Below are 16,885 nucleotides of genomic sequence, written 5' to 3'. Positions count from 1 at the left end.
CAAGTGCCTCTAAAGGACTTACTACTTACTAATCATCATCGCGTCATGAAGTTTCCGCTGTAGGAACACGAATCTCCAGTTTATCAGATGCTAATAGACGTTTTGATATTTGACCTATACTCCTGTTTCCACGCTCTGGCGGGGTCGGGTGTGTAGAACTTGACGCAGAAGCGGAGCGTCGGCTCCTCACTCCAGCCAGTACTGAACACAATGTCAGGGAGTGACCGGCTCACCTGCAGGCAGAACAGGTAGCGCGTGAACTCCTCCAGGCTCCAGCACCGTCAGCCCCAGCTGTGGTACATCGGCTCCTCACCAGCCAGTACTGAACACAATGTATCTCACTGAGAGTGACTCGACTCACCTGCAGGCAGAACAGGTAGCGCGTGAACTCCTCCAAGCCCCAGCATCGTCAGCCCAGCTGCGGCACATCGGCTCTTCACCAGCCAGTACTGAACACAATGTCAGCGAGAGTGACTGGCTCACCTGCAGGCAGAACAGGTAGCGCGTGAACTCCTCCAAGCTCCAGCATCGTCAGCCCCAGCTGCCGGCAAATCGGCTTCTCACCAGCCAGTACTGAACACAATGTCAGCGAGTGACTCGGCTCAGCTGCAGGCAGAACAGGTAGCACGTGAACTCCTCCAGGCTCCAGCATCGTCAGCCCCAGCTGCGGCACATCGGCTCCTCACCAGCCAGTACTGAACACAATGTCAGCGAGAGACTCGACTCACCTGCAGGCAGAACAGGTAGCGCGTGAACTCCTCCTCCAGGCGCGCAGGGTCGGGCGTGTAGAACTTGACGCAGAAGCGGAGCGTCGGCTCCAGCATCGTCAGGCCTAGCTGCCGGCACATCGGCTTCTCCACGTCCAGCCAGTACTGCGAATGTTTCACGATGAGATTGACTTGACAAATAATCTCAATGAGAATGAGACTCCACAAATAAAGCTTACTTTAGCCCAGGGCTTCTATTTGGGGAACTTGCTCTTTTTTCTCAGAAAGTGACGGTAGGGCAAGCTATATTAGGATATGTTTAAGTAACTAGTATAATGTAAGGAGTAAAAAAATTAATAACATTATTTTAGTAACTGAATAATTATGTACTTGCACTCACAGGGAGGTCTATAACCAAACATACAGGCAATTAAGCATACGGAATCAGATCTTTCACTGGCAATTACAGAAACTCACCCTGGTGTTGTTGGTGTCCTGGTACTCCAGGCCGAAGTAGTCCGCCTCGAGCAGGTGCAACTGTCGACAGACCTGCTCGAACAGCACTCGCCCCAGCGCTTTCGACTGCAACAATGAAAGAATGGCCCGTGAGTTAAATGCCATACCTCGCGACTGACGTGTCAATGGCACGCAAGCGACAAATGTCGAGCTACTGACACGTCAATGGCCGGTTAGAGCTTCTTGTTTTACAGTTATTTGACTTAACGGGTAGAAAATGTTAGGATGATGGGTATGGAGACTCAAGAGCATCTCGCGGCTAAGCACCTTCGACTGCAACAAAGCATGACAATGGCACGTGAACGACAAGTGGCCATTCGGCTGACATGACAATAGCCGCGTCGAGTGTGTAACGATACAGGTTAGAGCTCTCGATTTTGTTCTACGGATGCCTGTTTGACTGAACAGGTTAAGATGGGTATTAGGCCTGTAAAAGTTTAATGACTACCATTTCCTATGTAAATTAATTAAATGATAGTTCTATGATATGTAAGATGTGGCTGAAATGAAGACATGACATTTGAGGAGGGAGTACAACGAAATGTAGATGTTACAGGAAATGTATGAAATCCGTCATTGTATACAATTCCTAGGATTTGTGTATAAGTCCTAAAATCACCCGGAAATGTGTGATGTAAATTATATTAGACACATTGCCTAGGAAATTTACACATTTCCTAAACAGCAATCGGAAATGTAATTAAGATTTCTTTTTTTTCTCCGAAACTTAAAGGCGCTACATGCCGCGCCGCGGCCGCTGTGTATGTGTAAGGTCGCAAGTCTAACCTAACCTAACCGAGACTTTGTTATCCAGCTACAGGAGTACTAAAACCTTCATGCCAATAATAGTTTAATAAAAGAGATGTTAAAATTAGGGTTTTCCAATACTTCAGCGTAATATGCGTGATGCCGAAAGAAAGGTATGCCAATAGGCAAATATTTTTTTCAGCCAAAGTATATTTATTTATTTTATTTAAAATCTTTATTGCACACATAAAAAACAGTGGTACAACAGGCGAGCTTAATGCCATGTGGCATTCTCTTCCAGCTAACCAGAAAATTAGACAAAACAGAGAATTTAAGTAGGCGGTGCAAAATAGTACAAATACAAAAAAACTAATAATAAAAAAGTATAATAGTGCGAAAACAACTTTCAGGCTAAACAATATAGTTGTGAGTTAAAAGTATCTATCGGCCAATGTGGTTTGGCTTATGGAAATTTTAGGCGTACTGAGGGGCACCCGATCACACGACCGCGCTTGTGCCGCTTAGTTTTATACATTTCCTAATACAATATTGGAATTCTATAAAATTCCTAGGAAAAGTATACATGTCCTAGGATATGTGCGTATTAAAAAATCTCTGAAGCAATATTTTATACATTTCCTAAATAGCTTCGGAATTGTATACATTTCCTAGGAATAGTATACAATTCCTAGAATTCATACATTTCCTGTAACATAGACAAACAGTCATTTGTGTACTTTGAATTGGATGTCTTATGAAAGACTTCTTTGAGGAAAGATGATTGAATAGAAGGTGATATTGAAATTGAGGAAGTATATTATTGTTTATTCGTTTACATCACCATTGCAACCTACAAACAAGGTTACAAGATGAATCAACTGATTTATGAAGCTTGCAAAAGAATTTAGTCCCGATGGACAATAAAAATATTAGATTGTTTGGAATGTCGAAGCATTAGTGGCCTTCAAATTCCAATATGTACTAGGTATGTGCAAGTGGCCCAATTAGACCGATAAAAGTATCTCATTTTCCGAGCCGAGCTCAACAGTAACATTGCATTAAACGAACATTATTTTAACCGGTCACGAAACATCATTTATTTATCGTCGAAGTATCGAAAACCGTTTGTAATTAACAAGAAAGAGCGCTTCGAAACGGTACAACAAATTAGGCGAGCTCTGTAAAGATGAAATGGACTTACAGTGAGCCTGTAAGAGCCACATAGAATAATAATATTACGAAGTGCGTAGTTTCTATAACGTTTTGTTAGACACAGTAGGACTGGGAGCACTAAGGGAGGAAAAGGAGAGAGATTCCTTCAGTGCTAGCCTTTACATCGTATACGGTTAAGTAATGTCTACCGACCATCTCACTCATTCATCATCACCACCGTTTTCATCATCATTTTTCAGTATAACCTTTTGAATGATAAGCTAATGCAAACCATTATTTTTACCAAACAACTTAAACCAATAGACATAATTTCTTATAGTAATATGGTAGAGCAGGCTGTCTCAAATTCCAAGTAATAACGACCGACAGCAATGTAGAACTATTGTATGTAGAAATAGGCCATTGTGTTTCTACTTGCTGCCAATTATGTGTTTATTAACGTACCTTGAAAAATGTAACACTTAAACGTAGAATTAAACTAATTTAATACCAATCAAGCTGTCTTGGTTAAATATACAACACATTAAAAATGTGTGCCAAGAACACATAAAAGGGAATGAAAGAAGAAAAAACTAGATGTAAAAATCTAGTGTTTTACAGAAAGTACAGTCGCGGAATGAAAAGGTTCGTCACCTTAGTGTCGGTTTTCGCTTGCAGTAGGTACTGTAAGAGTCAAACCTGCCAACATAACCGTGCAAGAAACAGTGCTGCTAACATTTAAATAAATATGACGTTTGCTAACGAATAAGGTTTTGCTTGTTTATTTTTCTATCCCATCAGTGCAATGTTACAAAATGTAGTTTTTTTTATTTAATAGATAATGACAGGTTGAACCAACAAGAAGGTTTTAGTTTATCAATGATGATAATCTTCTTGACAAGTTAAATCGTCAAACAGCTTTGATCTGAATAGTTTTGAACTTTACTGACGAACAGTTAAAGATTATTTTCTCTAAGTCGAGATTATTCTGTAACATAGTTTCAAAAGGTAACATGTGCTCGCGATTCGTTGAAGGAATCAATTTGAAAACTGACGAACCTTTTCATTCCGTGACTGTACATTTTCGCTGGAAAATGTATAACGTTTTGAGGAATCAACCATCACCTTCTAATTGTTTTACGAGTATTTTTTCCGTACGATTAAAAATTAAATGCGAAAAAAATACATAATATGAAGTAATAAAACAAGTTAACTAATACTTAGCAACGTTCGTACCAGTATGTAATTGCATGCCGTAATTTAAACTTCTCGTTGGATACTGTGAGAACATAAAGTGCCATTATATGTAACATTTGTCCCTTCAGGGCTCGGGTTGATGGGGACTTTTAATTGCATAATTCACGGCTAGTTAACTAAACTCATTAACTTTCGTCGCGTTAAAATAACATCACGGTGAACAAGCTAGAATTTATCGGTGTAAAGCAAACGTTGCTGTGGTTGGGAGTAGATGGGTGACCATCACGATAAAAGTCAGAAATATGTCATCTTATGCTTCGGAAAACACGGAAGAAGTGTATTGACATTACTCGAAGGTTTAGTAAAATGCATTTTTCAGTTAGAAAGAGATACGAGAGAATTTCTGCATTTTGGCAATTATATTGAAGCTCGTAACGAAATTAAAGTGATATGAAACATACAGAATGGCAGAAACAAATACAAAATGATCAATCCAATCACAACTAACGTTTCAATTTGCTTCCCTATTTAGCGTATCCATTATTCCGCAACAAAACTCGGAATATTGCCCACTCTTTTGTTTTTACGTTGCGCTGAACGAATGCACCGCGATGAGCAAGCCGTTATAAATGGACCACAATACAATTTACTTGTTGAAAGCAATTACGTTTGCATGTGACTGTGAGGCGTCCGTAGCTCAGTGTAAACAAAAAACGAGAGTTTACAACACAAAGAGTTTCCATCGAAGGTCCGTGATGTCACTGCAATGTGATATTGACTTCTTTTAAATTAGATTTGTGCTCTAAGCGCTCCTACACAACAATGTGATGTTTTGTATGTAAGTTGCAAGCTGGCGGTACATCAAGCGTATACTTTAGAGACGCGTGAACAGTAGCACTAACGCTAAAACGAAGAATCTATGAAAAACAAAGCTTTCTCACTGGAGATTGGACTGGATACATTCGAAAATCATTTGATAAAACTTGTCACCCAATTCAAGGCTAGAAAACTGGCTATCAAACACAGGGTTCACATCAAAAAGGTATTGAAAAAATTTGCCAAATCCAGTTTCGAACGATGCAATCATAGTTCATCCTCCACCAGACAGAAGAAGCGTCAGGGTCTCCTGCCTTTGTCACAGCAAGGTAAACGAAATACAGCCTTAACTGTGATGTCATTAAAAATTAAAACACTTGGCAACACTGTCTATTATGTAAACGCACGCGCGAACCCGAGCCTGCATCAGGGCACTGACTCCGCAAATAGGTCAACCACGTAATATCCTTTAAATTGAGCCAAAAACTTTCAACCGCCAGAAACTGAGCTCATTTTATTGAGTTCGCTATTATTTTTATGAAAATGTGATTTATATTTTGCGGTATGAATATATTGGACTGCAAAATTGAAAATAGTTTCATGATAAATGGTTCAGTGTATTACCAAAGTTACTTCAAAATAGCGGAAGATAAAAATCTTAATGCATCCGGTCAGTAAAAATAATGGTTATAGTTACGTTTGTGTTTTAGTTTAAATGTGTTTTCTTTTTTCATGAGGTTACAATGCTGAGTGCAGTCGAAGTCTCAGAAGGAGGAATTCATGTTTATTTTCGGACAATCCTACTTGATTCTCAAGCCCAAATTCTAATCAAACCGTGGAGAGAACTCAATTTACCTGTCCGTCTGTCACTGTCTTCGAACTCTATGATATCATCATATATGTACATGTAAATAAATCGGTAAATCTAGACTAGAACCTGAATTAATAGAGAATAACTGCAGGTCTAACAATCCGCGCGGAGGGGAGCTCGGTCCATTATGAGGATCACTTCAATCGTAACACGTCCGTAATCCCTGCTTCATGCATGTACCGAAGCACATCAAGCTACATTGTTTCATCTTATGTAGTTGTGATACGGGCTATTTTGCAACAAAAATGTATAGCTTGATCTGCTGCCGTCCGTACATGTATAGGAATGATAGAATGTTGGAATCGTCGGAATACTCCACTGGCCCGGATAATTGGGACAGGCTTCATATGCAGCGAGCATTTTGATCCGGTCTGGTAATAAATGGAATCTGTGTAAGACCTAAAGTTTACAGCGCATATTCCTGTGTAAAGCGAATCAATGTTATGTAGTTTGATTTGGGCCCAATAAAGTCATTTTAGACTCAAACTTAATTCGGAACCAAGCAAAAATGTAGGAAGCACAACAGCAGAATTTTATTTGGATGGTATTGGATCAACAGGAAGGTTCCGATTATTATCATCCTTATTAATAGATAATCATAATGCATGCCCAAATCAAGTCATCAAGTGCAACTGATCGTGTGGCCATCATTAGTGTCCATGATTGGTCACTCGGCCCACAGATTTGAGAACGTGGGCTGAATTTTTAGAGCGCGTTGATTACCGTAGACAACCGACCTATTTAGGAAGATTTAGGTGGGTCAATACACAATATAAATGTATATTTATAGTAATATGACGCAAACTAAGAGAAGACCCCTCTTCCATTCGCTATTTATCTTTTTTATGTGTTCGTCCTTATCAGATCAATGTGTGCTTTGTATAGATACGTCAAACTGTCGGCGGTCAGTGTGTGTGTAATGCTGCAAGGAAAAATCTTTCACGTTTTTTCGCCTACTTATCTCGCTGTTATAAATATTATGATATAAACTCTATTATATTTTTTCATATCGACGGTTTTCTGAGATCTTCTCAAAAACATTAGTTTAATCTAATCGTCAATAAAGACCATGGTTTTTCCCAAACCACAAGGATGTTATCTCAGGTCAAGTATGCAAAGTGAAAATGTTTTCTCAGAGATAAAGAAGTTTAACGTGATTAACCGTACAGATAGGTTTTGTGGTTAACTATTTCACTATTCGAGTTTGTAAAGTGTTTTCGGCGATGATGATTATTATGATCGGTAAACACCATCAACCACGGTTATCACATAAATAAATAGTTTGCATTATAGTTTTCCAACACAGCAACACATCAAGGGACTTTTCTCCAATAAGTCAAGGCACTTTTCAAGGTTTTCAAATGACACATAGTTTTACTTGCTGGTATTATGATATTTTATGGTGTGAGCCCCTTATGATTAATCTACTGTTAAAATTCCAATGAAGTCTGGAATTTGGGTCATAACTTTTTACTCTTTTTCGTACAAAAACATTATCACAAGTAAAATAAACACAATTTTATTATGGTCGCCGTCTCATCAAATTGATAGGAACACCGTGTAAAATTTCAATTTTATAATGATATCGGGTTTAGCGGACTTTCTACCTTAAGTGGTCGTATAATAAACCACCTGACCTTGTATTGTTTTCCGATGTTATGCAAAGCTTTTCATTTTGTTTACCTCATCTGGCGAATCGATCTAACGCTGCGTAGGTACTCATTTTTGAATGGTTTGCAAACACTGACAGAGTTAATAAATAAAAACGATGATTACGTTGCGTAAATCAGCAGTGGAATTTGAAATTCGGGACATATCTCTTTGTGCGCTAATCAAAATTCATATTAGTCATCGGGACATTTGACGACACTATCAGCTGAAGCTTTCGAGAAGATCGCATCAGTCCCATTGATTTTACGTCAAAATTATCGGATTTCAATTTATCAAATCTATGTTCGTACTTACTGGCGAATTTGTAACATTTGGATCAACTTCCATAAAACCGTATGATTACGACGACCAAGTCAAATGCTCATCATCACGAGATGGTTCATGATTATGCATAATACATTCCCCTAAGGTCCTTTATACACCTGTAGGGATACAGGTGTTTAATGCCACTTTGTTATAAAAACCTATGTTCTTAAGTAAACAATTAGGGCACGGTTTTATTTTAGCTTACAGCTATTTACGGTCGTTCTCAAGGTGACCTGGGAGGTGGATATCGGAAAACTGAGTATAGACTTTATTAAGTGGAAGTTACTGCTAGAATATTTATGGCACACTGCAGGTCTGAGTGAACTGGATCTGAGCCATTTTAGTTATTTCGAGAATCCGCCCAATATAACTTCCACTTTTAAGTTAAAAGTCTCCAATATTAAGCAATTTTTTTAAAGAAAACCCCTTTCGCTTTCGTGCTAAAGCTAAATACTTATTGCTTGTGTAACGAGTGGGTTCACCACTATAGTCCAGCGGCGGGTCGAACCCTCGATTCTGTGAGTCCAACACCGACACCATTAGAATATCGTCGCTTCAAACTGTTAACCAAATCAAAACTTAAATAACAATACCCCCAATAGTAATACACTCAATACATCATTACTGATTCTCTATTAAAGACACTAAGTTCGAGACATTCTTAGCTTATCTCACACGTAGCCCAAAAGAGAACACGTAAGACCCCCCCATTTTATGACAAGGGCAATAAAGATAAACTTTTATTACGTACTAGATAACCTCATCGAATAGTACACCGAGTGTGTATTGCTAGGCCGACGAAGTTGCGGGCATAAATCAGGGAATTAACATTAGGAGCTCGACTCGCAATGGTATTAGGGATGCTAGTTCGGTCTGGGCTATAATGGCATAGCTGGACGATCAGTAGTGATAATTTGTTGGTTATTAAGTACTGAATAGAACCGCAATTGCTTTTATAGCGGTTTATTTCTTGAAGGATTCTTTTAACTAAACTGGGGCGTATATTAAAATACTCAATTCCCAATTAGACGACAATATTTCCTAGGATCTTCTGATGGACATTCCTCTAACATAAAAATAATCGTACAATATTGTAGTTCTACACAATCTTTGGTAAATCAGCAGATTCACATTATCAACATCTGTTGTAACGACTCACCCGCTTTTTGGATGTCTGAGCTGAGGTGATACGTAATATTCTGTGATTCTATTTACCAAGAACTGTACTTAGCACGTCAATATTGGCAACCCTGCGTTACTGTAGCGACAAATTGACCGGTGGGGGGACAGCAAAGAACAACAGCATCGTTGAGGCAATCAAAACTGACCGGCTAAGGCTTTTTACAAACCCTGGCGACGCGCCAGCGATAAGGCCGCCTGCACAAGTCGCTTATCTACACGATCAGGCGACAGATAAGACGAGGGTGAACTTAGAAGCCCCTCGGGATGTTTTGTCAGTGGGATTTTTAATCTGCGAGAATTTCTTGGGAGTAAAAGTATTTCTCACAAATTGAACAACATACCTAAGTGGAGTGGAATTATTGGATGAATGGAATTCAAAATGAAGGTAACTTGAAAAGTTGTTGTTAGTCATAAATCAAACTTTTAACATCGATCTCGAGACTGAAATAATGGTAGAACATAGCTGCAAAGTAAATTCAAGTTATTGGTTAATTATGTGTTATAAGTGGATTCCCCACAATAGTCCAGCGGCACTGCGGGGAATATGCGCAAGTACATGTGAAGATGCGTCATAAAAATATGATGATAATATCTTAGCCAAAGCGCTTCTTCGTTAGAAACGATCTTACTTGGTTGGTCTACATCCGGTTAGAAGAACCGAATAATATAGAATTGTCCCTTGACGTTTCGCATCTTAGAAGCAATCAATAAGCACAACAACACAGTGAGGCACTGACCGGGCGAGGCTTCTGAGGTCTGGCGCGACGCCAGGCACGCTCGGTAAGGGCGAATGCATAACTCGGGTTATCTCCAAGAGACAGATCGCTGGGGTGTAGCGAAACGGCGGAAATTAACGAAGAAAAATTACCGACCACGTAATAAGATTCAGTCGAAAATAGTAAGGAGCGTTTGTAGCTAAAAGCAGGCCTGTTCATCTCCGCGAGTTTACATCGAAAACAAAACACGTACGATGGCCCACCTACAGGATACTATTCGACAAGGCCCACATACGAGCGAACATTGACTCACGCACGCGTATTCTTGTGTATGATGGAAGAAAATAAAGAAAATGGTGTACTAAATACTGTGCAGTAATTAACTGCCTAAATAATAATAAAAACACAGAATGTACTTTTTTAAGTTGCCTCAAGACACTGAGAGGTAAACAAGTAGTTAATATTATTCATGATAATTCGTGCTAAATCATGTATTTCCTCCGCCATTTTCCGTAGTTTGGCACCTCACGTCACATCATTTTACCGAAGTCAGCCCTATAGCTTCGGCGCAGTGCCGATCACTGACGTTTGTCAACAAAATGGTGCTTGACTCTTGAGACAAGCTAAATTACACCATATTGTTAGACATTGAGCATATTTTTTTTTAAATACCTTCGCGAAGTAAAACTTCTGTACTTAGTACTTAATATTATTATGTGCTAAAAGTCAAATTAAATGATAATTTGCATTGCACATTACTAATTGACCCGTTATAGCCTCTCCGTGTTGACTAAACACACTATGCTGGTGTCACAAGTAAGTTCACCAGTCCAGCGCCGGCGGGGTTTGAACCAACGTTCGGCCCTTTTCACACGTCCCGGTTGCCGGCTAACCGGCGCCGGCCGGCGCCGTATAGCCGGCAACCGGGACATGTGAAAAGGGCCTGATACCTCCACCGTTGCGCTATTGTCGTCTCTATAAAAATTTAATTCAATTGTGATGTAAACGGCTAATTTCCAAGCCGAATCCAATTAGACTGAACTCGCTATGGCTATACGTAATACAGTACTCCTCCGCATTCCAGAGACACCCCAGATTGTTTAAATTGTTCCAGTTTCCGGGTGCTCCTTATCTTCCTTTAATATGTTTTCTTGCGATCGCTGTTTGGCCAGAATACCGCATTTATTTGGACTACGATTGAATAAACTGGGCGTGGGCTGAGATTGGTATCTTTTATGGTGTTCGTTTAATGTATACCGGTAAGCGCTAGCGATAATAACTTGAAAAAACTTGGACTACGATAATGAAAAGATAATAGCAATACAATCACAAATAGAATATGTGCATCAGTGTTTATTCCACAAATAATTGTTACAGCAAACTTGTTCCCACGAGGTGGCAGGAAGGCGCTAGACGCAAGCCGCTACCAACCGGGCAACATGGAAAGCATTGGGGGAGGCCTATGTTCAGCAGTGGACATCCTATGACTGAAATCATGATGGTGATGATGATGAAAAATTTTCCCGTACCTATATGAAACGCCATAAGTAAGCAACGTATTACATAGGTATAAAAATCGCAAAAATGCGGTAATTTGGTTCATGTCGCCCTCAATGATCGAAGGCCGTGACGCAGCATGAGTTGCTAATCTGCTCAAGAAAACGTGTATTGCATGCTTCGTAAATATTTCAGAGATTTACACGTTACTCGCACAACATACGATACGAGTACCAGTAAATCGCAAGAAACAATCGTAAACAAGTATCGTAAAGATTATGCTAACTAAACTAGTTCTAAAACTATCTGAATTTCAAATTCAATTCAACCTTTACCTTTTCAAGTTATTTCAATAAAAAGTATTTGCACACAAAAGGTCATAACTATTCAACATTTTAGCCCAGTATTTATTTTAGCAATTATATTCGATTGAAAGTTTTGATTAATAATAACACTAAATATTGCCACCATTATTATCTCCTATTACGTTTGACTTAGTAATGTCTACTAACTGGCTACTAAATTGCATATTGATACAGTTGTTATTAATCTGGAACTTGCCCGGAAAATATGATAATCTTGCAGGTGCTGCCGTGTTTGCGTGCGACACAGGATAAATTACAAACTGACTCAAAGGCAAACATGGAGGACATGCTTCATGAATTCTTCGGGAGATTAAATGTTAAAAGCTGCTTTAATAACAATCAACATCGGCAACATTTTATAGAAAGCGTAAGAGAATTCAGCTGATGTTGGGCTAATCTAAAGCTTTGAGGCAGCGTGACTTGCAAAACTGAACCTAAAACGTTACAGGGCTAGTTAATTCAAAATTGAATTGTCCAATTAGCTAAAATACTTTTTCAGACAGTTCATAACTTCGCTAATCGCAGGAGTTGCTAATGCAATGACTGACATTTTCAGAAAAAACGTGCTTAGTTTTTTCTTGCATATAATTTTGCTACAAAGCACTTTTAAATGCGCTTTTGATAACAGATTAAAAAGTCATGTGAAAAAAGACTTAAAAGGTCTTTTCAAGCTAATCTGTTCCAACCTACACAGGTAAGTTATGGACGTAAATTATGCAACGATATTAAATGGTTCCAGTCGAAAGCCAAATTAATGATCCCCTAGGATTTGGAAGGCCTTAGGCTACATAACGACAGAACATCAGGCTATAAATACACCGAAGAATTCCAGAATCAGAACACAAGACTCAGAAACAACGAGGACTAAATTCTGTTTTCGTAGTAATGCTTTCTGAGGACAAAGTAAATTCTTTACATTGTGGCTAAACAAAACGTGAATAGCTGAATACATAAACCGACATTCAGACTTGGCTGAAAAGCGCAGGTCTTTTGGTCTGTAAGTTAAAGTTAACATAAATTTGATGCTAAGCCAACTATCTAGAGTAAACTAAGAAACTTAAGCTTATTTAAAAAAGACATTAGTCAACCTGTGACTCGGCTGTCCGTTTATCTTATCATAGAGTAAACTTTAACTTGCACGGTATTTTTTAGAAAAGTGAACAAAGGCGTACATTCCGTATTGCCTACGATAAGGCGCGTGGATTCGAAGTATTGTAACTAATGAACAGCCTATCGGAAAGCCCTCTAGTGCTCTAAAGCTCCGTAACGAAAGCTCTAACGGATAGAGGATTCTCTACATACTGGAACCTTTTTTCGGACCAAAATGATGATGGAATTTTGGGTACTCAGAAGTTCAACTCAATTTACCTCGTATGTGAAGGATGGATTAACACACTCTGGTACCCCTAAAACTAAAAGTACCTAATAAGGCTAACAAAATATCGTAATTTTACAGAATGTGTTGTTTTGATCACACGAATGTGGAACCCATTCATGTCGTAATAAAGAGGACAAAAAAAAATAACTGAACAAAACTCGCAATATTCTGTGCAACTGTAACAAAGTATGCCATTTCGCAATTTCGTAGCCCTTTTTATCAGCTCAGCATTCAGCATTAACATCCGATCCGCAACTGAAACGGTATACGTAACTGAAACGCTGAAACGTGCACGGTAGAATGCACAGATTCTACAACTGTACATAGCAGAATGGACTCGATTAGAATGCTCGTTGCAAGAATAGATTTTGTGTTGAGATTGAGGTTTGGTATGCTTTTAAAATTAAAAGTTCTGAAACTATTTTAATCAAAAACGCTGCTCCATCTTTGATTCAGCTAGTTCAAGAAGACTGAAGATGTATGTCTTCTTTTTTAGTCTACAAGTTCGACAAATTAAACTAGTCTTACTTGAGTTACAGAAAGCTTAAGTTCAGTCTTGAATTGACTCAATAACGCAGATCCTAGTATAATTTATCAGGGTTCGAGGATATATATCAACGGATATATATCAAGATATATATCGGATATATATCCGATATATATCAAGCCGGTTTTGACGATATATATCAACTTTTAAAATTTGTTACTGTATTTGTACTTTTTGACATAAGATTTTTATTTTTTTAGTTGATTTTGCCGTATTTCAAAGATGTTTTATGTTTTTGCTTTATTTGTCTGATTTTAAGTTTTAAAAACATTAAAAACATGTTTATGTAACACATATGCAATAGTATTCATGAATAATACAATAAAATAATGCTATGGTTTTCGTACAAAATTGATATATATCAAAGTTGATATATATCGGATATATATCATAAATATCCGATATTTTGATATTTATAATAAATATCGGATATTTTCGAACCCTGTAATTTATTGACAAATGAGAAATGGCTGACATACTAAGTTGCAAGCAATGAACCAGTTACTATTCATATCTCATAATTTATTTATTTATGTATACAGACGAATTCAGCACTTACATATTTTATCATCTAGACGACATGCAAATACGTCCTCAAGGCTGCTAGCAGTTCATTTAGAATTAATATCGGGTCAGTATTTTACTGATATTTATGACTGAGCTTAGAATTCTCGCCAGTAAGAAATAATGATGTCATGTCATAAGCGCAATTAGTTAACAATACATATATTAAGATAATAGCAATCATGTTGGCCTGTTGCCACAACAAATGCACATCGTTGCAAAAATAACACGTGACAGTCATTCATAACGGTCTGAACTTTAGAATTAGATTATACGAATCAAATCAAATCAAATCAAATCAAATAATCATTTATTGTGTTAGTTATAGGTAATACAAATCAGAATATTTACAACTATAAAATCCCTGAAGAAAATCATTACATCTACCATTACCACCATCATGGAGTAATTTACCACTGAGGAGCACAACCCTCGGGAATGCCTCCTACTGGGTGGACCGACGATCTGGCGGAGGTCGCGGGAAGAGCCTGGATGCGGGCAGCGCTGGACCGTTCATAGTGGAAAACCTTGGAGGAGGCCTTTGTCCAGAGGTGGACGTCATTCGGCTGAAACGAACGAGCACAACCCTATCTAATTTACCAGAGCCAAATTAAACATTATTTAAAGGAAGAAAAGTTAAAGAAATAAACCGTCACCAATTACCCCTGAAATGGTAATGTGGAAAAAATTTCAGAGTGCCACAATCACAGAACTATTTGGCACTGTCCAAAAGGATTCCGGTGTCTGTAACAGATTGCACGGAACTGCACCGTTCTTATGCAACTGTTCGGGCGGAATATATTGCACTTGCTACTGAAACTTTTTACTTGGGAAACTGAAAAACCGGCAAATGCAAGTTCCGAGTAAAATTTAAGTTGTCATAACTATTCATTTTACCCATTAACAGTGGAAACTAACGAGTAGAACACGAAATCAACTTATGATCGTCATTATTTAGTTCCTCACTTAGGTACCTATATTTTCAATTAACATGCTATTATTTGCTACCGAATCCTAGGTATTTCATAAGTTGCAAACAGTTAGTCGTTCTTTAAGTTTTAAGACTGTGTATTGAAATTGATTTCAATTTTTCTACTTATCTCTATCACTTAGTAGGTACTAAAATCGTACGAGTAAAAGAGATCGTTCTGAAAATTGAAATCGCATTTCCTTAGTCTACAGAGCCACGATCACGATATTCACGACTCACTGGCTACAGCGAGAGGTCTCATTCACTTTTGATGATTCAAGAGACGTTCAAGAACCCCCTTAGTATTTGTGACTTGGTGGTTGTCTTCTGACGGTGGCCGCGGTGTTTCATTTTATTTATTTTGTAGCATTGTAGCTCATGCTACAATTAATCGACGGCACTTCAGTGGTATAGAGATATAATATAGACTTACGAGCTTTTTCTCGTGGCTTTGTCCGTTTGAAATACAGTTTGCCACAGAAAAACACTTATATGACACTTAAGGTGATAATTTGGCGAATAGTCAATAATAATCATCATCATCATCGTCTCAGCCATAGGACGCGTCTACTGCTGAACATAGGCCTCCCCCAATGCTTTCCATGTTGCCCGGTTGGAATACTCAATATTATGGTTGTAAATAAATTACGTTATTCTAATGAAATCCTTTCAGTACGTTTTGCGTGAAAATGTAACAAACGTTTAAAATACTAGCTTTTACCCAATGAATTTTTCTTTTGCGAATCACAAACAATGCTCCGATTTGTTCTAACTTCTAACGCCACCAAAGTTCCCGTAACCTTGTAATTATAGCTTCAAGTGGGAAGGCAGAGGTAAACGTGGGTATGATTTATCACGCGTCTCCCAAGGGACAAGGTCTAAGATGGATGCGGTGGGCAACAAAAACATTCGGGGAAATATGGCACCCGGACTATGAGAATAACGCCCGATGCTTGCTTATGTGAAGCAGGAAATCGAACGCACAGCGTTGAATAGAGCTCTGTGATTGGTTTGCGTATCACCATGTGCTTCCACGCGAACTGTGAGACCTAATAGTAATGTTTGTGAATACCGGCGTAAAGCCCAGGTATTTCGTATTTAATTTTACGCGATTAGAGGACAGATTATAGATACTGTCTAGACTTTTATCAGTTCTCATTTATTGTACCACACTATCTCAGTGAATAAATAATCTTTAAATCTCTTTTTTATCTTATGTGGTTTTCTACATGCTGAGTGCAAGACAATACAATCAGTGAGCCGACGTGATGCCATTTGAAATCCATCGCTATAGGTCAGCGATAAAGGCTTTTTTAAAAGATCTTCCTGACTTTACGGGGACGTAAAATCTGAGTTATATTGGAATATCCAATAAACAATAGTTGATAAGATCTGAGGCAGTTCATTCTTGTAATTGAAAAATTATTTATTTTAAAATCCTTCACTTGTATTTATGTTCATTCATATGTAATTTTTTTAAGTTATCAGAGCCATATTCTTGCCGTACTAAGGTTGCGTGAAAAATTTAACTCACGCCAATACATACAATAAGCGTAAATAATCAGGTATTTCTGCACATAAAAATAACTTTTGTCACACCATTATTTAAATTAATATAAACATTTATAATGGAACCATTTAAAGGAAGACACCTATAAAAGTAGACAGTGTACAAGACAAGTT

The 16,885-nt window shown here is 38.3% G+C and overlaps 1 protein-coding gene across 14 annotated transcripts in view; it reads right to left on the bottom strand.

Annotated features, from left to right (window-relative positions):
* The window catches only part of Cdep (Chondrocyte-derived ezrin-like domain containing protein), a 73,137-nt gene that overhangs the window by 46,572 nt on the left and 9,680 nt on the right, over positions 1 to 16,885 (bottom strand). For all 14 annotated transcript variants that reach the window (XR_003656100.1, XR_003656102.1, XR_003656099.1 and 11 more), the window contains 2 exons: positions 1,185 to 1,289; positions 729 to 872 (listed from right to left, as the gene is read on the bottom strand). Coding sequence is in view for 10 of the 14 variants with exons in the window: in XM_028308183.1 (XP_028163984.1) it covers positions 729 to 872; positions 1,185 to 1,289 (249 nt within the window). In the remaining 4 variants the exon portion in view is untranslated. The remainder of the gene's footprint in view (positions 1 to 728; positions 873 to 1,184; positions 1,290 to 16,885) is intronic.

This window comes from Ostrinia furnacalis, unplaced genomic scaffold (assembly GCF_004193835.3).
Source record: "Ostrinia furnacalis isolate ACB-3 unplaced genomic scaffold, ASM419383v2 OfSCF2395, whole genome shotgun sequence".
Lineage (NCBI taxonomy): Eukaryota > Metazoa > Arthropoda > Insecta > Lepidoptera > Crambidae > Ostrinia > Ostrinia furnacalis.
Note: the sequence above shows the minus strand (reverse complement) of the source record. Positions and strands in the feature narration are given on the sequence as shown.